The 21,467-nt window shown below is 40.3% G+C and overlaps 2 protein-coding genes across 7 annotated transcripts in view; one reads left to right on the top strand and one right to left on the bottom strand.

Annotated features, from left to right (window-relative positions):
- The window catches only part of GPR137C (G protein-coupled receptor 137C), a 68,851-nt gene extending 59,702 nt beyond the window's left edge, over positions 1 to 9,149 (bottom strand). The window contains exon 1 of the mRNA XM_046647681.1: positions 8,449 to 9,149. Within this exon, the coding sequence (XP_046503637.1) occupies positions 8,449 to 8,844 (396 nt within the window). The 5' untranslated portion in view covers positions 8,845 to 9,149. The remainder of the gene's footprint in view (positions 1 to 8,448) is intronic.
- Positions 9,150 to 9,530: 381 nt separating this feature from the next.
- Positions 9,531 to 21,467, top strand: part of TXNDC16 (thioredoxin domain containing 16) — a 124,036-nt gene continuing 112,099 nt past the window's right edge. For 2 of the 6 annotated variants that reach the window (XM_046647792.1, XM_046647798.1), the window contains exons 1-5: positions 9,531 to 9,884; positions 11,305 to 11,398; positions 15,976 to 16,092; positions 16,716 to 17,009; positions 18,014 to 18,096. In XM_046647792.1, coding sequence (XP_046503748.1) covers positions 16,847 to 17,009; positions 18,014 to 18,096 — 246 coding nt within the window. In that variant the 5' untranslated portion in view covers positions 9,531 to 9,884; positions 11,305 to 11,398; positions 15,976 to 16,092; positions 16,716 to 16,846. Of the gene's footprint in view, positions 9,885 to 11,304; positions 11,399 to 12,880; positions 12,982 to 15,975; positions 16,093 to 16,715; positions 17,010 to 18,013; positions 18,097 to 21,467 lie in introns of all 6 variants that reach the window. The other 4 variants (XM_046647793.1, XM_046647797.1, XM_046647796.1 and 1 more) reach the window with 4 other exon arrangements.

Genomic DNA, 21,467 nt, shown 5'->3' with positions numbered 1-21,467 from the left:
GAGAGCATCATTGCTATAAGCAGCTGCTGGGCTAAGCACAACGGAGACTAGTGTCATGATATCTGGCTTTGCTGGCTACTAAGGACAATAGAGAATACACCCAGAAGAGTTATCAGACAGAAGGGAACAAAAGCCTGCTCTTAAAGGGCCTACACACAAATTCACCCATTTTGGAAAGCAACCTAAAATCACCAGAAAGAAAGGTGCACAGTCCTTTGATGAAGAGAGACTCACCTGATTGGCTCTGGATGCATCCTGGTGAGAGGTGAGACATCCCCAGGGACTGAGACATTGGTGGCAGGCATTATTGTGAGCTAGTATAGGCATGCTGACACAGACTCAGGCAGACGCCATTGGAATTCTTCCCCTGGCCTGTCATCCCAGGGTCTGCTCCACCCACTAGAGCCCTAGGGACTGGCCCCACCCACCAGCAAGCCCTCAGGCAACTTGTGGGCCAGCATAGGAGGGGTACCTGGATCCTCTGCTAGTGGGTCCACCTCTGCAGGGTAGGGCATGCATGAGGAGCAGGTGAAGTTTGTGCAGCCTCTGCAGTGGGGCGACTGGGTCTGTTTCAGGGGGCTGGGGTGCACACATGGGACAGGACTGTGTTGACCGTGTGTGTTGCCCTGTGAACAGTGGGGTCTGTCAGCTGCAGAAGACTTGTGCTTCTCAAACAGCCATGCAGGGGACTGGCTCCACCTTCCAAAGTGTGAAACAATTGGGTGCTCCTGTGCCTGGGGTCAGCCCCACTCAGCTGCAATCCTGAGAGAGCTGACAACAGCACTTCAGGCTGGAGGCATACAGCAATTGTAAGCCCTTGAGCCTAGCAACCAACTACATTGAGCGCCTACTCGCTTAACAGAAAAACTGGAAAAGAATGTGCTATTAGACCTTGCAGCCAACTGTGCTGGGGCTCCCCATGTCCGATCAAATGACTGAAGGGTCCATAGCAGCCACATACATCTGAGAACTACAACCAGCTGGCCAGGGGGACAGCCTAGCCTCCCTGGGCACCTGCAGCAAGAGCAACCCGGCCACAACAGAAGGACACATGTAGCCCACACAGGGGACACTCCTAGAACATTTGGAACTGGTGACGAGAGGGAAGCACACTGCTGGGCCTCAGAAGGCATCTCTTACATAAGGCCACCTCTCCAAGAGCAGGAGATGTGGCTGATGTACTTAATACATAAATATAAACACACACAAAGAGGCAAAATGAGGAGGCAAAGGAATAGGTTCCAAGTAAGGGAAGAGGACAAAACTCCAGAAAAAGAAATAAATGAAACAGAAATAAACAATCTACCTGACAAAGAGTTCAAACAAAAAGTCATAAGGATGTTCCCTGATCTTCGGAGAAGGATGGGTCAACTCAGTGAGAACTTCAACAAAGAAGTTGAAAATATAAAAAAGAACCAATCAGAAATGAAGAATACAAGATTGGAAATGAAAAATTCACTGGAGGGGCTCCATAGCAGAGCAGATGATACAGAAGAATACATCAGTGAGCTGGACAAAAGACTAGACGAAATTACCCAAGTTGAAGAGTCAACAGAATTAAAAAGAACAAGAACAGTGTAAGGGACCTCTGGGACAACATCAAATACACTAACATTTGTATTGTAGGTGTCTCAGAAGGAGAAGAGAGAGACAAAAGGGCAGACAATTTATTTGAACAAACAACAGCTGAAAACTTTCCTAACTTAAGGAAGGAAACAATATCCAGGTACAGGAAGCACCGAGAGCATCAAACAAGATAAACCAAAAGAGACCCACACCAAGACACATTATAATTAAATTGTCAAGAGCTAAAGATAAAAAGAGAATCCTAAAAGCCACAAGAGAAAGGTAACAAGTTACATACAAAGGAAAACCCATAAGGCTATCAGCTGACTTCCCAACAGAAACCTTACAGGCTAGAAGGGAGTGGCATGAAATATATAAAGTGCTGAAAGGAAAAAACCTACAGCCAAGAATACTCTACCCACCAAGGTTATCATTCAGAATGAAAGGAGAGATAAAGAATTTCCAAGACAAGCAAAAATTAAAGGAGTTTATCACCAAGAAATCAGTTCTACAAGAAATGCTAAAGGGACTTATTTAAGTGAGAAATAGAAGACCACGAATAGGAATGAGGATAATATAAAAGGCAATAAAATCACTGGTAAAGGCAAATATACAGTAAAGATAGCAGATCAATAACCTGTGAAGATAATATGAAGGTCAAAAAACAAAAGTACTAAAACTATCTATTTCTATGATAAGAGAGTAACAGATACACACACACACACAAAGAGGTTAGATAGGATATCAAAAACATAAAATGTGGGAGGAGAAGAGTAAAAGAGTAGAGCTTTTAGCAAGAGGTCAAAATTAAGAGACCATCAACTTAATAGGTTATTATATATGAACCTCATGGTAATCACAAAACAGGAAATCTCTAATAAATACACAAAAAATTAACAGAAAGGAACCAAAACATAATATTAAAGCCATGAAACCACAAGAGAAGAGAGTAAGAGAAGAAAAGAACAGAGAAGAACTACTAAAATACCCAGAAAAAAAGTAATAAAGTGGCAATAAGTACATACTTATCAATAGCTACTTTAAACGTCAATGGAATAAAATGCTCCAATCAAAAGGCACAGGGTGGCTGATTGGATAAAAAAACAAGACCAATACATATGCTACGTACAAGAGACACATTTCAGACCTAAAAACGCTCACAAACTGAAAGTGAAGGGGTGGAAAAAGAGACTCCGTGCAAATGTCATTGAAAAGAGAGCCGGGATAGCAATACTTATATTGGACAAAATAGACTCTATAACAAAAACTCTAACAAGAGACAAAGGGCACTATATAATGATAAAGGGAACAATCCAACAAGAGGACATAACACCTGTAAATATCTATGTACCCAACCTAGGAGCACCTAAACATATAAAGCAATTATTAGCAGACATAAAAGGCGAAACAGAGAGTAACACAATAATAGTAGGTGACTTTAACAGTCCACTTACACCAACGGATACATCCTCCAAACAGAAGATCAATAAGGAAACATTGGCTTTAAATGACACATTTAACCAGACGGACCTAGTAGATACATACAGTATATTCCATCGAAAATCCACAGAATACACATTCTTTTCAACTGCACATGGAACATTCTCCAGGATTGATCATATATTAGGCCACAAAACAAGTCTCAATAAATTTAAGACAACTGTAATAATATCAAGCATATTTTCTGACCACAATGGTATGAAACTAGAAATCAACTACAGGAAGAAAATCAGAAAAGCCATAAATATGTGGAGATTAAACAAAATGCTACTGAACAACAATTGGGCCAATGAAGAAATCAAAGGAGAAATAAAAAAAAATACCTAGAGACAAATGAAAATGAAAATATGACACACCAAATCCATGGGATACAGCAAAAGTGGTTCTAAGAGGGAAGTTTATAGCAATCCAGGCCTACCTCAACAAACAAGAAAAATCTCAAATAAACTATGTAATGGTGCACCTAAAGGAACTGGGAAAAGAAGAACAAAGCCCAAAATCAGTAGAAGGAGGGAAATAAAGTCAGCACAGAAATAAATGAATAGAGGCTAAAAAAAAAAAAAAGAAAAAAATCAATGAAACTAAGAGCTGGTTCGTTGAAAAGATAAACAAAATTGACAAACCTTTAGATAGACTCACCAAGAAAAAAAGGGAGAAGTCTCAAATAAATAAAATCAGAAATGAAAGGGGAAATTAAAACGGACACCTCAGAACTACAAAATATTATAAGAGAATACTGTGAAAAACTATATGCCAAGAAATTGGATAATCTAGATGAAATCGATAAATTTTTAGAATCATATAACCTCCCAAAACTGAACTAAGAACAAATAGAGAATTTGAATAGACCAATCACCAGTAAGGAGATTGAAACAGCCATCAAAAATCTCCCAAAAGATAAAAGTCCAGGACCAGACGAGTTCCCTGGTGAATTCTACCAAACATTCAAAGAAGACAGAATACCTACCCTTCTCAAAGTCTTCCAAAAAATTGAAGAGGAGGGTAAGCTTCCTAACTTATTCTATGAAGCCAACATTACCCTGATACCAAAACCAGACAAGGACAACACAAAAAGAAAATTACAGGTTAGTATCACTTTTGAACGTCAACTCAAAAATCCTCAACAAAATACCAGCAAACAGAACATAATACATTAAAAAGATCATAAACCACGATCAAGTGGGATTTATTCCAGGGATGCAGGGATGGATCAACATCTGCGAATCAATTAGCGTGATACACCACATTAACACAATGAAGACTAAAAATCACATGATCATCTCAATAGATGCAGAGGAAGCATATGACAAGATAGAGCATAAGAAGTGAAACTGTCACTATTTGCAAATTACATGATTTTATATATAGAAAACCCTAAAGAATCCACAAAGACTTTTAGAAATAATAAATGAGTATGGTAAAATTGCAGGATATAAAATCAACATATAAAAATCAGTTGTGCTTCTCTACACTAACAATGAAGCAGCAGAAAGAGAAATTAAGAATACAAACCCATTTATACTTGCAACAAAAAGAATAAAATGCCTAGGAGTAAACTTAACCAAAGATATGACAGATCTGTACACTGAAAACTATAAAACATTGTTGAAAGAAACAGAAGACACAAAGAAATGGAAAGATATTCCATGCTCTTGGATTAGAAGAATTAACATAGTTAAAATGTCCACACTTCCTAAGGCAATTTGCAGATTCAATGCAATCACTATCAAAGCTCCATCAACATTTTTCACAGAAATAGAACAAAGAATCCTAAAATTTATATGGAACAAAAGACCCCAAATAGCCAAAGGAATCCTGAGAAAAAAGAACAAAGCTGGAGGTATCACACTTCCTGATTTCAAAATATACTACAAAGCCAAAGTAACCAAAACAGCATGGTACTGGCAGAAAAACAGACACACAGATCAATGGAACAGAATCAAGAGCCCAGAAATAAACCCATATATCCATGGAACAGCTAATTTTTGACAAAAGAGCCAAGAATATACAATGGAGAAAGGAAAGTCTCTTCAATAAATGGTGTTGGGAAAACTGGACAGCCACATGCAAAAGAATCAAAGTAGACCATTATCTTACACCATACACCAAAATTAACCCAAAATGGAGCAAAGATTTGAATGTAAGATCTGAAACCATGAAACTTTTAGAAGAAAACATAGGCAGTACACCCTTCAATATTGATCTTAGCAGCTTATTTTCAAGTACCATGTCTTACCAGGCAAGAGAAACAACAGAACGAATAGGACTACATCAAACTACAAAGCTTCTGCACAGCAAAGGAAACCATCAACAAGATGAAAAAACGACCTAACAACTGGGAGAAGATATTTGCAAGCCATATATCTGATAAGGGGTTAATATCCAAAATATATAAAGAACTCATACTTCTCAACAACAAAAAAACCAATAACCCAATTAAAAAAGGGGCAAAAGATCTGAACAGACAATTCTCCAAAGATATACAGATGGCTAACAGGCACACGAAAAGATCTTCAACATCATTAACAATCAGGGAAATGCAAATCAAAACTACAATGAAATATCACCTCACTCCCATCAGCATGGCTATAATTAAGACAAGAAACAAGTGTTGGAGAGGATGTGAGAGAAGGGAACCCTCATACACTGCTCGGGGGAGTGCAAACTGGTGCAGCCACTATGGAAAGCAGTATGGAAATTCCTCAAAAAATTAAGAATAGAACTACCACATGATCTGGCTATTCCACTGCTGGGTATTTATCCATAGAACAGAAAAACACAAATGCATAAAGATGCATGCACCCCTACGTTCATCACAGCCTTATTCACAATAGCCAAGACTTGGAACTAAACTAGGTGCCCATTAAGGGGTGAATGGATAAAGAAGATGTGATGTATACACACAATGGAATACTACTTAACCATAAGAAACGATGAAATCTGACAATTTGCGACCCCATGGACCTTGAGGGTATTATGCTAAGTGAGATAAGTCAGAGGTACAAAGTCAAATTCCGTATGATCTCACTCATAAATAGAAAATAAAAACACCACTACACACCCACATAGAGACATAGCGGGAGGGAGGAGGGTGAAAGGGGTAATTAGGTACATGTGTGTGGTGATGGATTGTAATCAGTCTTTGAGTGGTGTACATGATGTCATCTAAACAGAAATTGAAATGATGTACACCTGAATTTATATAATGTTGTAAACCAATGTTACTGCAATAAAACAAATAATAAAAAGACAAGCATAGACAAACAACGCACACCCTTTTAGGAGACACTACAAAAGGAAAAAGCTTTAGTTCAGCTTCTTTCCAAACTATATTTTCTAGGTTAAGAGTGTTTTGCTTTTCAAAAAGTACACGACACAAACAAGGGATTCATTTAACAGGAAGACTTTTAGACATTTAAATTCTTCCTCACTAACTTAGAATATCAGCAAGGAAAAGTCTGAAAACCCAATCTACATATTGTATAGTTTATGCTGAAGTATACTTTTAGAATTTTGAGCTTAAACTTAGATGCTTTTTTCTATTGTGACAGTGTTTAGCCACTTTGTGTTCACCTCAGGGTGAGGGGTATGACTGGGAGAGGGCACAAGGGAAACTTCTGGGGCACTGGAAGTGTTGTATATCTTAATCTGGGGGGTGGTAACATGCGTGTATGCATATGGAAAATTTCACCTAGCTGTACACTTAAGATTTATGAACTTTATGGTTTATCTCTCAAGTAAAAAGAGTGTTCAGCTACTGTATAAAATGCCCACTATTTTACAGTGAATTGTTAATATGATTTTATAAGTCAAAATGTATAGGAGGAAAAACAAATTATCGGATGCTAATGGGATAAGGACTACTAGTCACTTTCAGTAAACTACATCTGAAGCTAGAGAAAAGCTTCAGTGATGAGAGGTCACTGGTATTCTATCAGAAATGGTGTCAGGAAGAATACAAAGTATTGGCTTAACTACAAAGGACAGAAGTGTTACAACAGCTTTAACAACAAAGAGAAGATCAAAACATCATCAAATAAATGACATAACTATGGCATGATTATTTGATTTATGATTACCAATGCTTTTTATTTCTGCTTCTTACTGTTTGGGCTTTTGTCATTGTATTGTTTGGACTTCCAAAGGATGGGGAAGGAAAAGAAAGTTAAATTAGTTTTGCTACTTATTTTCAACTGTAGTTTTTAGTGTGCTAAAAAGCTGAAGTTATGACTGATTTTAAAATTATGCATTCTACTTCCTATCTACTAAGGGAGAAAAGAATTGGTTTATGCAGAAAAAAACCGGTTTTTTATTTTTGCTCATAAAGTATGTTAATTCTCATCATCTCAAAAAGCCTTTGAGAGGATTAGCCGCATAGACCAATACTGTTCTCTATTAGTCAGTATAAAGCATATGATGTCATCTTGTTTCCTCCCTTCCTTAAGCTTTTTATTTTGCGCTGGGTGGGACTTTTTTTTTTTGGACAATTCTCAAAATTTTGTGGCTTAATTACCACTAGTTGACACATGTGATTGACAAACCTGTCTGAAACGGGTCAAATACCTAAGCGCTGCAGAACAATGCAATCCAACCAGCAATTCCCCACGAGAGAGAAAGGGGGTGTGATTAGGTTCCAGCTATTAAGCAAGTTATTGCAAAAACAGTTTGGTGGTCTGTTTCTGCAATAGGCACAGGTTAAGCAAGTATCTCCTAATTAGCCCCAAAAAAAGACTCGACTGTAAGAGGTAGGATCAACAGCCAAAGCATGAAGCAACTAGGGCAAACACTAGGAGCTTTATAGAGGTCTTCATATCGATCCTTGGCATTGGTTACTGATCATTAACCCTGCTGGGGACTATCGAAGGGAATTTGTGTGAGGCTTATCGAGCCACAGGAAAGGAGACGCAGGAGGGAATAGAAGCTTCTAATAAAAGAAACGCAGCAACAATAGCAGAGAACAGCTCTGGCTGGTGACGTAATGGCTGGCAGCGGTCCAGCTTCAGCAGAGCTGCTGCTACCCAGCATCCAACCTCTCCACACACTCCAGCTTCGGCGCATCTACCGAGCTGCTACTTCCTGCATGCTACTTTGCTGGTGCCACCAAGACCTTACCTTAGAGGGCCAGCACACCGAACAAAGGGTGGTCCTGCTGCTGTAAGTTGTCACAAAGCTCTCTCTCACTCGCCCCCCGGGCCCCTCAGGACCGAGTCCAGCGGCTGCTCAAGTTTAGGGCGAGAACCCCGGCGCACACTCCAGGCGTGCCTCAGCTCCCCAGGCTGGTCTCGGTCCGCCCCTCCCTGCTCGCCCCCTCCGGTCCTCAGCCCAGGTGACCGCGGCGGCCCCGCGCCCCCGCCGGGCCCGCAGGCCGGTCCCCCGCCTTACCTCCGCCAGGTAGAGGTTGAGGAGACAGAGCGTGGAGAACTGGAGACAGGAGGGGAAGCAGTAGAGCAGCCAGTGCGGGAAGAAGCGCAGGTGAGCGGGCGGCCGGAGCAGGGGCAGGGAGCCGCTGAGCGAGAAGGCGGCGGAGAAGAGGGTGGTCCTGAGCGCTGCCCACAGGAGGCAGAGGAAGAGGCAGAGGCTCTGGTGGCTCAGCCGCCGCTCGCGGTACAGCAGCAGCCGCCACAGCTGCAGGTAGGCAAAGGCGAAGAGCGCGGCGTAGAGCAGGGCGTGCAGGATGCTGAGCGCCAACTGCACCGAGCCGGGCCCCGCGGCGCCCCCGCCTCCGCCGGGCGTCGGGGGCTCGCGGCCGGCCGCCGGACCCGGCACGGACACCCTCATGAGGGGGCCGGGGGGCGCGCGCGAGAGCGCGGGAAGGAAGGGGCCGGACTCGGGGCCGCCGTCGAAGGGGAGAAGGAATTTCCCCCCCACCCCCCAACCCCCCCAGCCTCCCACCCCGGGAAGCGCCGTGACAGGACCGGAGCCCCGCGCAGGGCGGCCGCGGCTGCCCGGACCCCGCCTCCTCTCCCCGTCCCCCGCCCTCCCGGGGGGGAAGGGGGGAGGTCTCGGCTTCTCGCGCTGAGGCTCGGCTGGGTAGCTGCAAAAACAACTCTCGGCTGGAGACAATCAGCTGAGAAACCCGAGCATTTGAGGCGCTCGCTCCGCACCGTGGGCCCGCGCCGATTGGCCTAGGCGAGCACGCCCCCCGCGCGCCGCGCTCGGAAGGCCATGGGCCGCGGGCCCCGTCGCTCGAGGGCCCCAAGCTCTGATTGGGCGTCCGCTGCGCCCGCTTTTGCCCCGCCCCCTCATCCCCGCCCACGCTGCCGATTGGCCCAGCGACTGCACGCCCGCTCGCGCCGGCGGGAGGACTGGGCGGTCGCTGGTCACCTGGGGCGGCTCCCGCTCTGCCGCCTGCGCTTTCGGTTGGTTGGAGAGGCCGCACGTAAGGAGCACGAGGAGGGGGAGGAGCCTCGAGATTGTCTCTTAACCAACAGGCCGGCCCGGCCGAGTGCTGGCGGCTGCGTCCCGGCAGGTGGGCTCGGCGCCGCCTTTCCCCTCCCCTCCTGTGGCGGGAGCCGCGGGTGGCGCGCCGGGGGACCGCCGGGGCCCTGCCTGCAGGTCTGGCCCGCGGGTCTGGAGCAGGTGGTTGACAGCGCGGGTCCCCCTGGCGAGGGGCTGTGGTTTCCGCGTGCGGGGACGGGGATTGGGAGCGGGCGGCTCTCCCCCGGCGAGGGCCGCACCGCAGAGCTCTGGCGTCGGGCTGAGAACGGGCCTCACCTAGAGCCTTCGGAGGGGCGTTTTGCTTTCTTCCTTTTTCCCAGCGTGAGCGTCGGGGAAAACATGAGCCCTTTGTAGGGAAAGGGGATGGAATGAGGCGAAGGGTAAGTCGGAGCTCTAAGTGAAACTCTCTTTGCTCCCTCGGGAAATATTCCTAAAGGAACAGTTGTACTAGGATGAATGGATGTACGTGCCGCTGAGAGTGGGGGGAACGTGGGTCTTTGAAACTTAAGACTTTGGAAAGATGCTCTGGCCATAAGTCTAGGGAAAAAGGCAGAAACAGAACTGTAAGTCTTTGGTGAATGTCTAGAGAGGAAGAAGTAGAATAGTCAGTGTTCCTTAAATTCCACACGTATTCCTTCGAGCCTTCGTCCTGTAGGTAGTAGATGGTGGCGCTGTTCCTGGGGTTCAGAGAGAGACAAAACAAATGCTCAATTATGTTACTGCTGTAAATAAGTGAGGAATAAATAGATCTCCCAGCGTGTGTTGGACTGACGCATATTTGTTGACTTTATTTTTTGGTGTTTGGTAATAAAATGAGCAAAGTAGTGCAAAATGAAGAGAAAATAATTTGTGTTCTTAGAATGAGCAGCTCATCACAAATTTGGTATCTCTGTGAAAGACTATGTTGCATTTACTGGTGCAGCCAAGACCCAGCCTTTCCTAACTCACCATCCTTTGCCCTAATGCTTTGCCTAAAAGAGTGTTGCTACCTTCTGTCCTAGGTAAGTGATCTACAGGGAACTCTAAAGTCTGTTTTGTACTCCAGATTCTGGGACAGTAGTTCACCCAGGCACCAGATGCTGGTGTGCTTTGGATTGTTTATAGGTGTGCTGACAAGCTGTATTAGATATTTAGCCCTGGCACTGTTATGTGGCTATTCCTCAGATGGCACATTCAGCTGAGCAGGTGTGCAGAGCAGCATAGAGTAGGGTACAACTTGCTGTAAGAAGTTAACAGGCCTAACCCAATATCACTGCTTTAGAGAAGGATCTTGTGTTTATTGGAATTTAAGAAATTCACCTCATGGACCCTTGGAGAAGGTGGTTAGGGCAGTACACAATTGTACTTGAGAGCGACCAGTGTGCTTATGGCAGCAGTGGGTTAATTGATTGCAGTTACATGCTTAGGGCCATCAATTACGCGTAAACTCAGAGTTCTGTGATTGTAGGCACTTGTCATAATCAAGGGAAACTCCTGTTCTCTGCCATGGCCTATTTTTGTGTCTTTCGTAATCAATGAGGTGCAAGTTTCAGGTCATGAATAGATTTTCACCAGGAAGGGTTTTTTCTTTTTCTCATATATTTTCTACTCAAAGTGATAGTGAACAGCATGTGGGTAGTGCCCATACTAGTTTTCAGGTCTTTGCTTGTGAGACTTTTTATTCCAGTGTCATAGCAAGTCCAGAGAGCCTCCTCTTTTCTCCTTTTTTGGTTGTGTGTATGAGGGGGTAGAGAGAGAAGATTTTGCCCCAGCTTGAAGAGGTTCTAAAGAGATGTTGATTCCTTTTATTGCCTCCTTTAGGTCTTAAAAGATAAACTGTGGTGAGATCTAATCAACATTTTATTTGAGGCTGGTTCAGTGAGCAGATTCTGTTCTCTAATAGCAGCATTAAACTGTAAGTAAGCTATTTTTTTACAGAATGTTCTTACAGAAACTTTGTAGGCATTATATGCCTCATTTGCAAAATATGAAATGTATCTTAGTAGAGAATGATGCCCATAGATCTTAGTATAATTTGTTTAATGTTTATAGTTCTTAATTTCCTCTTTTTCTTGAGAGGGGAAAACCATTAGTTTTGTGGTTAATTATAAGGGAAATTTAGGCCTATAAAGGGGAAACGAATCAAGGGTCTTCTGGAAAAGTTTGCTGCAAGACATTCTAAAATTTGAAAGGTGTTCAAATGTACAATGATTGAATGTTGTTCTGGGAGAGCAGACCACTGTAGCACAAAGGTCTTTCAAACATTTAAGAGCAGAACTGTTTGCCAAGTATTATTCTATACAGGACCCAGTCTCCAAGTGGGATTGCTCTATCTGAAGAGAGCCATACTCTAGGCTCCACTTGCCTTGGGAACACCTGAGGGCAAATCCTTGCGGGGGGGCCCCCCCCCCCCCCCACTCCCCTCACTAGCAGGAAGATCAGTGTTTTTCTCTTGAAGCACTTCTTCCTCATTGCCTTCTTGGGCTTTCTCAGTATTCTGGTGCTGAATGAAACAAACTTGTGTTTCCCTTAGCATTTTATTTGCAAGCTTTAGCACTTTTTGTACTATAGCCTCATCGATCCATTCTTAAAATGCTTGTCTCCCTCTTATATTTGTTGGTAGTTAAATGTCCCATTTTTTCCAACTTTTAAATGACCTGTGCATACATACTGGTTTAGAATTTAGGGATGAGGCAAAAGTTACATCTTGTGTATCAGCTCTGATTAATGCTGACAGAAGCATTATACTGAAGAATCGAGGGCCCCTTCCAGGCCCAAAGGGTAAGAGTCTGCAGGTAGTTGGGAGGTGTATGTGTGTGGTATCGGTGAACATTTGCTTATGGCTTCCTTCTTTTGGTGTTCAGACCTCTTGTGGTAACAGTCAGTTACATTTTAAAGAGTCATCTTCCCTTTTAGAATCTTCCTACAGTGCACTTGGGTCAATTCCCTCTGAATTCTTTGAAATATACTTCTTCAAAATCTAGGATATATATTTATGTTCAAGTCACTCTTGGCTGTTGCTAAAACCAGTAGGGCTAGGTTGGGTTATACTGTAATAACCCCAAATTTTCAGACGTTTAAAACAACAGCTTTTATTTTGTGTTCATACTGGGTCAGCTGGGAGCTTTGCCCCACTTCTCCTCTTTCTGAGACTTGGTTCTACAGAAAAGGCCTCATTTTGAGTATCAGTCGTCATAGCAGAAGAAAACTGTGTCGTGCTTCCTGACACATACATATTGACTCTTAAAACCTTCCAGAAGTTACATATATCACTTCCTACATTTCATTGACCAAATCAAATCATGACCATACCCAACTCAAGGAAGTGGGGAAGTATAATTTTAACACGTGTAAGACAGCTAGAAACATTTGAACAGGTCACCCTTTTTGTCAACAGATATTCTCCTTCCTACATGTAGTTCATCCTCGGCCCTTCCCAGTGGCGATAACCCCAAAATCTCATTGAGTCACCATGTCAAACTCAAAGTCCAGGATCTGGTGAGTAAGGCATAGTAGCAGTAACCTCTGGTAATCTCTATCAGTTGAAGACAGAGGGTAGTGTAGGGACAGATAGCTATGATAACTATTCCCATTTGGAGAGAAGAATGGAAGGCACATGTCAGACTCAAGACTAGCAATTTTGAAATCTTGCTGGCAAATTTGTTAAGACTCGAGTTCTGTTCCCTTTGTTCTCTAGGCCAATGGTTCTCAAACTCTCTCTTATGAATGACCAGTTTGATATTTTTTTTTTTGCTGAGGAAGATTCACCCTGAGCTAACATCTGTGCCAGTCTTCCTCAATTTTGTATGTGGGTTGCTGCCACAGCATGGGTGCTGACAAGTGGTGTAGGTCCACACCCAGGAGCCAAACCTCGGCCACCAAAGTGGAGTGCACATAGGGCATGGGTTGGCCCACCAGTTTGGTTTTTTTAAAAATTTCAATCTACTTTGAATTTTTGTTCAACATGATAAAAATGAATTATAAGAAAAATGAAATGACAAAATATATCAAATGACAAGCCCAATTTAAAAATTATTAGGTTCAACAGACACAAAATTACTATGTGAAATTGCTATAAAAGCTTTTGAACATTTGCACTCAATTTCTGTGTTTATCTCATTATGGTAAACCAGTAACAAACAGTTTGTGTTCTGGCACATGCCCTAGAGCATAGTTCTCCATGGTCCTTGGCTTTGCCTGTAAGAGGTCCTTTCATTTTTATTATCCTTGGCCACATCTGAAGTTGCCTTTGGAGAATAATGGCCTCTTTCTATGGCTGAGCAGTTTCGTCAGCTTGCTTTCTGACCATACAAGAGTGGGGGTGTAAGGATTAGATTATGCTGCAGTAATACCCCTCAAATCTCAGTGGCTTAAGACAGCAAGGTTTATTTCTTCCTATGTCACATGCTCATTGCGTATCAGCTGGGGGTTCTCTGTGTTGTGCTCATTCTGGGACCCATGCTGATGAACAGCCACCATTTGAGCGTTTTTAGTGACTGTGACAGAAGAAAATAAAGCGTGTTGTATCACACAGCACACAGTAGCTGGTAAAATTGTTTCCTGAAAGAGACATGCCACTTTTGCTCACATTTTATTGGCCAGAATAAGTGGCATCGTGGTCTCATACTTCACTAAAGGTGGAAAGTGCAGGAAGCTAAGTATGATCCTCCCTGATACCTGGCAGGAGAAATGGAACTGTTTACCCCATACTAATAAACCACCACACCTAGGTAACAAGGTCACATTTCTCCCAAGGTACTCATGCTTTGTCTTGATACGAAGATTTTGAAGCGTTGAGTATTGTTTTTAATTACTCCAGAAAAAAGTCACCAAGTACCTTCTGTATCTTTGTTTTTATTCCATTCTTGCTGGGTGTTGTCTGTCCCCATCGTTTCCCGTCCACACTTCTCTTTAAAGATCTTTTTATGAGGAGACCCTGTCTCTGGACAAATTCATTTTATTTACTGTGCATGTGAGCTGGACACTTCTCTGTCCATTGGATTGGATCGGGTTAATACGAGTAGATGCTATGGAAGAGTTGGTTACATACGAGTAATAGCTTTTCTCTTTGAATCAAAGCGGAAAGGCACACAGTTCTATAAGGTTTCAAAAGTTCTCTTGGTGTCTTCCCCTCTCCAATTTCTTATTCCTTAGAGGCAATTTTCTTTCATCTGCTCCCTGTTTCTTTTGACGTCAGTCTTCCTATTTCCAATAAATTTGGCTTTTGGTCTTGTGAAAGATGAAGATTTGGCTCTCTTTTTCTCCTTTTCCCACCGTGACCACGTGCTCACTTACTTTCTGTCTCCCCGCCTTTTCATGGATTTGGTTAAATCATTATTCAGTGTTTATTTTATTATGACCGTGTAAACTCAATTTCTAGCTGACCCATGCAATATTCTCTGCTTTAAGTTAGTTTTTAATAATCAAACTAATCAAAGATGGAACAAACTGCAAAGATTACTCCTGGGTTCCTGTCTCTAAAAGTATGTAAGAACAATCACCAACATCTCTAACTGACCAGATGCACAGCGTTTTCACATGTATAATCTCATCTGTCCAGTGAGATAGAGGAGGAAGAGGATTCAAGCACTGAATGTGCCCTTAGACCTTTTGGTGCTACAAAATACATTCTAGGGGAGAAGAATCATATGTTAACCGTCATGTCCAATTTAGTGTTAAAGTATTTGCATTGTAACCACAAGGCCAGGAAAAATGGTATTTTATACTTGAATCTTTCAATTGTGCTTTTTTACTTAAATGTTTTACCTTTTAATTAGGTTGGAGTTATTTCATTTAGTAACATTTGTTATATAGTTATTCCCTTAGCCTCAGGATGCATGCATTTCACCCCCAGAATATAAGGAAAATATTGGATGACTTATTTTAAACCATTCCCATTAATATAAAGTGGCTTTAAAATACACTAGTTTAAATTGGTTGTAATGTATAATCAATTTTAATGTCAAGGATACCCCTTAATTGTATCATTAAAATTACTTTTTTATATACCTCTCACAGTCTTTGCTCTTCATTCTACTTGAGTTTTTGAATTTTTGGCTCATTCTTAAAAATTGATGGCAAATTTGTTCACTGTTTGATATAAATAAGCTATAATAAAAAGAATATTAGGAAGTAGTCAATGAATAATTAGCTCTTTTTTAGGAATACCTGCTCCTTAGGGAGAGGTATTATGTGCCTATTGATAGTATTGAAAGACCAGAGTAGATATCCAATTTAGTACAGTTTTTTCCTAAATTTTTCATTTTGTCATTTTATTCTTTACTGAAAAATTCTACCCCTCCTTATGAGTAATTTTTTGCTATTTTTTCCTGTCTCCTGTTTTGAGATAGTGATTTATTGTTTGAAAGATGAGTTGTATTTGAAATTAAAAAAAATTAAAACAAAATTCTTATACCTGAGTGTGTCTTTACCTTCTAGAAGTATATTTTCATATTATATTAATTTTTCTAAACTATCTTCTTTTAAACTTAGATAATATAGATCATCAGTAGAAAACCTCCTAAAAGAAGAAATTGTTCAAGAGAAATATGAAAGTAGCAAAATAGAAGACAAAGAGAATTGACAGCAAATACAGAGGACAGCCTGGAAGTAAGCACAGCGTGGAAAAAGATGAGAAGAGGATATCTAGAACAAATCTGAGTTCAGAAAACAAAATTGAGTTAAAATATGAGTTGAAAAAGATATTTGAGTTTTTAAGCTGTATAAATAAATCTAAGTCTTAAGCATTAAAAAAAAAAGGATAGTTAGAAGAAATGTTCTTAAGTAGTTTTAATAGCTGTCTTCTAGGGAATTTAGAGTAAGAAGAATGTAAACATAGTAGATATGTATTTTGGATGTATCACTCCCCTGTTAATGGTATTAAATAGTTACTTGAGTATTAATTATAAATCTGCTCTAGGGAGAGAAGAGTAAAATGCCCAATTTAAAAATGGATTGGATAATGTTTGAGAATTAATTTTAGAACAATTAACATTTTCCAGTAAATATCTCTTAAGCTTAAGATACTTTGTATTGCACTTTCCAGATAGCTTTGATATCTTTTGCAAGTATTAAAAATCAATAGTATTATCACATCAATGTCATTATATATCATCTGTATTATAAATTATATATTATATTTCATCCCCTCTCAAATTTTTACTAGAAGGAAATAATAAAGTAAGAGCAAAATCAAATATATAGGTAATGCCCTATATTATTCTTTTTTGCAGATTTTATTTCATTCATTTATTTAACAAATTCATTCGGCAAAGCTTTGTTGAACACCTGCTCTTGCCGGGTATTGTCCTGGGTAGCAGAACGCAGCAGTGAACAGACTCCTGCGTGCGTACAGCTGCAGCTGATGATGTCTTCCAGTTTCAGTGCATGTAGAGTTGGCTTCTCTTTTGTTATGATGAATATTTTTTATAAGTCAGCGGGAGACTCTCTACCAGAACTGAGTCCTCAGAAGTATTTCAATACATTGCAACCAGGAAAAGCCTCCTTAGCTTATTTTTGTCAAGCTAGTAAGTATTTTTTATATTCTAATATGATTTTTGTGATGTTTCTGTTGCTATTTAATCAATATGCTCAGTGGGAACTTATTGTCAGTATTAATAATATGTGTGATAAAGCTACAAAACTATAATATGCCTTCCTGGCTTTGAATCCTGAGTCTGCCACTTGACCTTCTATGTGACCTTGGTCAAGTCACTTAGCCTCTCTGTGTGTCTTTTTTGTCATCCATAAGGAGAAAATAGTACTTGCTTTATAAATTTGTTCTGAGGATTAAATGACTTTACTCATGTGGCTGGTCCATAATAAATACTAGGTAAGAATTAACTATTAATGTAATAATGTCTGAATTTCATCTAGTCATTTACGAAAGTATACTTTGTGACATTTTTAGCATGTAAATGTCTCCAAAGTGTTTTTAAATTTTAAATGTAGTATTACTAATGCTTTAGTTTAATGCTCTGCTTTAGCTGTACCTTTAATTACATGGAATTAATATAACTATTGAACATAACTAATAATTGTAATGGTCTTATTTTAATCTTCATGCCTTGAAAAGATACTATTCTTGGATTAAGTGAGATGAATCCACATTTCTATTAGCTCTCTTATAATTGTAATTTAAAAATGGTATTTTAAAATCATTTTGAAAGTTTTGTGCATGTGTGCACGTATGTTGTGTATATGGTATTTAACTTGGAAAAATAATGCCCAACATTAAGTTTAAATTAAACATTTTTTTACCCTATTTTTATTTTAGAAAGTTTTTAAGGTCACTTACAAAGTTAAAATACATCATGATAAAAACGTTAGAAATAAGAATAATGAGGCAATAGGGAAAAAGGGTATAAAATTTATAACCAGATGTGTTTAGTTACTTGATTGTTGTTGTTGCATACTAGTTGGGCAAACTAATATATTTCTTCTGCAGTTTGCAGCTTTGGGCTTTAATTTTAAAAATTCATTTTTCCAAGGGACAAGTCATAAAACAGTCATAAATCGTTTCTTATTTTAGATTCTGCAAGTCCCTGTATATTTCTTGAAGAACTGAATGAGGCTGTTAAACCTCTCCAGAACTATGGAATTTCAGTTGCAAAGGTAGAAAGATATTTATGTTAATAAATTGTTGGTGGCGAAGATTTTATAACTGTCTGACTTAGGACTTACGTTGTTTCACATCTTTTTCCAAACTGGAAAAATAGTTTTTTCATAAGAATAAACAGAAACACAGAAAGATAGTTCCAGGTTATTGTATAAATTAGTACATATAGGAAAAAAAAGCTATTTAAAATTCTTTAGCTTAGAACTTAAGTTTATTTTGTAGACTATTGTATTTGTGCTATGGTGTCATTTTTTAATCTTATAGTTAGAATTTTGTTTTGCTTGACAAATTTATCATAATAGATATCACAATTAAACTATTTATTAAATTTCTGTTAGCACAAACTGAGGTAACAAAATTAAGGTACTGTAATTGAAATTGAATTGAATTTTTTTTTTTTTTTTTTTGCTTAAGATTGACACCTGCACTAACAACTGTTGCCAATCTTTTTTTCTTTTTTCTTCCCAAAGCTCCCCAGTACATAGTTGTATATTATAGCTGTGAGTGCCTCTGGTTGTGAAATTTTTTCTTTTCTATTCTTCTACGTCTTTCTAATTGCTTATGTTGCTGTTTCTTACATTTATTTTTAGAACAAAGTTAAAGCAACCCCGCTTGAAATTACATATTTAATTTTTTTCTTAAAAGATGTTCAAACTTGCCATGGAGTATTATGGGAAATTTCCACTTGCATCATGGGTTAGATAGCTACATGAACCTTTCATTTAGTTTAAACTTAGAATTTGTACCTAGAAAACTGAATGATTAGTAACCCAGTGATTATTAAATTCTTTCATATTAGTGTCTGCTTGACTTATGTGTACATTTATTCTTTCTTAGTTCATTATCCTTCCCCCTCTGAGAGATGGCTACTGCCCCTTTTGGTCCCTGCAGCTGGAGTTCCCAGGGCAGGAAGCACAGGAAGGTTAACTAACGTTGGCTATTAAAGGGAAATTGTTCCCTCTTCCCATAGAACAGTTCTGACACCGTCGAGTTTTCCATACCCAGAAATTCTGACACTAACTAGCCAGAGTGAGCACAGACCCCCCAGGTTAAGAGCTTAGTCCTGTTAAGACTGACCCTCACTTTAGACGCCAATCACAATTAGTGGGTCGCCAGGTTACAGCTTCTGTAGGACTTGGCTACAGACTGAGGGTCCTTACAACCCCCTCCTCAGGTTCAATAATTTGCTAGAAGGGCTCACAGAACTCAGGAACTTTACTTACTATTACTGGTTTATTATAAAGATTATCTCAGGAACAGCCAAATAGAAGAGGTGCATAAGGCAAGGTCTGGAAGAGCTTCTGTCCTCTTGTAGTTTGTGTGTGTCATCCTTTTAGTCCTTGGATGTGTTCACCAACCTGGAAGCTCTCCAAACCCTGTTGTTTAGGGTTTTCATAGAGGTCCCATTGTGTAGGCATAATTGATTAAATCATTGGCCCTTGGTGATTAACTCAATCTCCAGCCCCAAGGATGGGAGGTGCTGTTCAAAGTTCCAAAGGTCTAATCCTGCCTTTGTCTTTCTGGTGACTAGTCCCCATCCTGAAGCTATCCTTGGGGCTCCCAGCCAACAGTCATCTCCTTAGCATACAGAACAACACTTATCACTCCCAGAGATTCCAAGGATTTTAGAAGCTCTTATATCAGGAACTGGTGTTAAAGAAAAATATTAGAGCAAAAGATATTCCTAGCACCCCTATCACTCAGGAGATTACAAGAGTTTAGAAGCTCTGTCAGGAACCAGGAGCAGAGGCCAAATACATATTTCTTATTATGTCATGTCTGAATACCTTAAAATATATATATTTTTAATGTCGATTCTGTATGTATAGAGGTCTCAGTTAACTTTGAACAACTGATTATATTCTAGAATGATAATGGCACTTTTCTCTGAGGAGCTTTGAATGAAATTTTAAACTGAAATTTAGAAATGAAATACTAGATTAATATGACACTGAAAAGGGATAATCATGTTACTGCCCAAAATTGGGGTTCTCTTGGCCAATGCATATTAAAAAAACCAGTTACTACAGCATCAGCTTTTGGGAAAAGAAAACAGCTTTATTGCTAGATCAGTCCGCAGGGAGACAGGGGCCCATGGCCTCAGATCTGTCTCCCTGGTCCAGGGCTTGGAGCAAAATTTGTGGGATGAAGGGTGGTCTGAAGTGTAGGAGAAGTGAGTTAATCGATGATCTGCACAAGCATAATCAAGCTTCTTGTCTCTCCATAGGAGGCATGTTCACAAAACAGTGGTGTTAGCATGATCTGAGGGTGGAGTTTTCAGCCCTTTGATGTCAAAAAGGTCACTTATTGGGCATTTCTGCAGGCCCATTTGATGGGTTGGTGGTCACACCAACTGGCCTGAATTGGACAAGGGGTCTCAGTTCCTGAAAAACCACTCTTAATTACTCTGTTGATAAGATGGGGTCAGTTGAACTGGTCCTGGAGGGCCTGTTACAATTGTGCTGTTTATCTAGTAACTAGTAAACTAGTACCTAGTAACTCTCTATCTAGTAACTGGAGTAGAATATTAAGGTTCATGCCCAGGGTGTTGCCTTTATGAACTAACCTGACTTAAACTCTTGATTTTACAGTTGAGGATGCTAAGCTGTGTGGAAAGGAGACTGGTGAATAAGACAGACATGAGTACTTCGCTTAGTCTCTGCCACATAATAGATACTGAGTAAATGTTTATGAGATTGAAATGAGCTTACTATATTTAGTCTTCTTTTGGATAGAGAGATGACTGCGATGCAAGTCTGTTTCTTTGGAGAGTTTCTATCTTAAATGGGGGGATAAAACGCATTCATCGATCATTTTGATAACTAGCAGAACTTGATCATTGCAATAAAGGAGATAGAAATAAAATCTGATAGAGATTTAAAGGAGAGAAAGCTCATATCTGATTGTTGGGGTAAAAGGTCACATATGGTATCGGGAAAGACTTCAGAAAAAGTAGCATTTTGAGGTTGTCTGCAAAAGTTAAGATTTCAGGAGGCAGAGATAGATGAAGAAAACACTGAATATAAACGGCCTAAATGTTCCAGTTAAGACAAATGTTGTCAAGCTGGGTACAATAACCAAACCCAACTGTGTGCTATTTAGAAATGCATCAGAGAGGCTTCAGGAATCTTCAGAGTAAATGAAGGAAAAAGATCTATCATGCAAGTGATACCAGAAGAAGGCTGGTGTTGCTATATTACTATATCAGAAAAACCTTGACTTTTCTATCAGGACTGATCCATCAGTGCATCCTACTCACTATCAAAACTTCTAGTATCTACTGTCAAAACTTCTCAAATCTGACCACTTCCCATACCTTTACTTTTACGCCCCCTTGTCCAAACAGTCATCATTTCTCATGGGAAAC

The sequence above is a fragment of the Equus quagga genome, chromosome 20, assembly GCF_021613505.1.
Source record: "Equus quagga isolate Etosha38 chromosome 20, UCLA_HA_Equagga_1.0, whole genome shotgun sequence".
In the NCBI taxonomy this organism is placed as follows: domain Eukaryota; kingdom Metazoa; phylum Chordata; class Mammalia; order Perissodactyla; family Equidae; genus Equus; species Equus quagga.
This window is presented reverse-complemented; position numbering and strand designations above follow the sequence as displayed.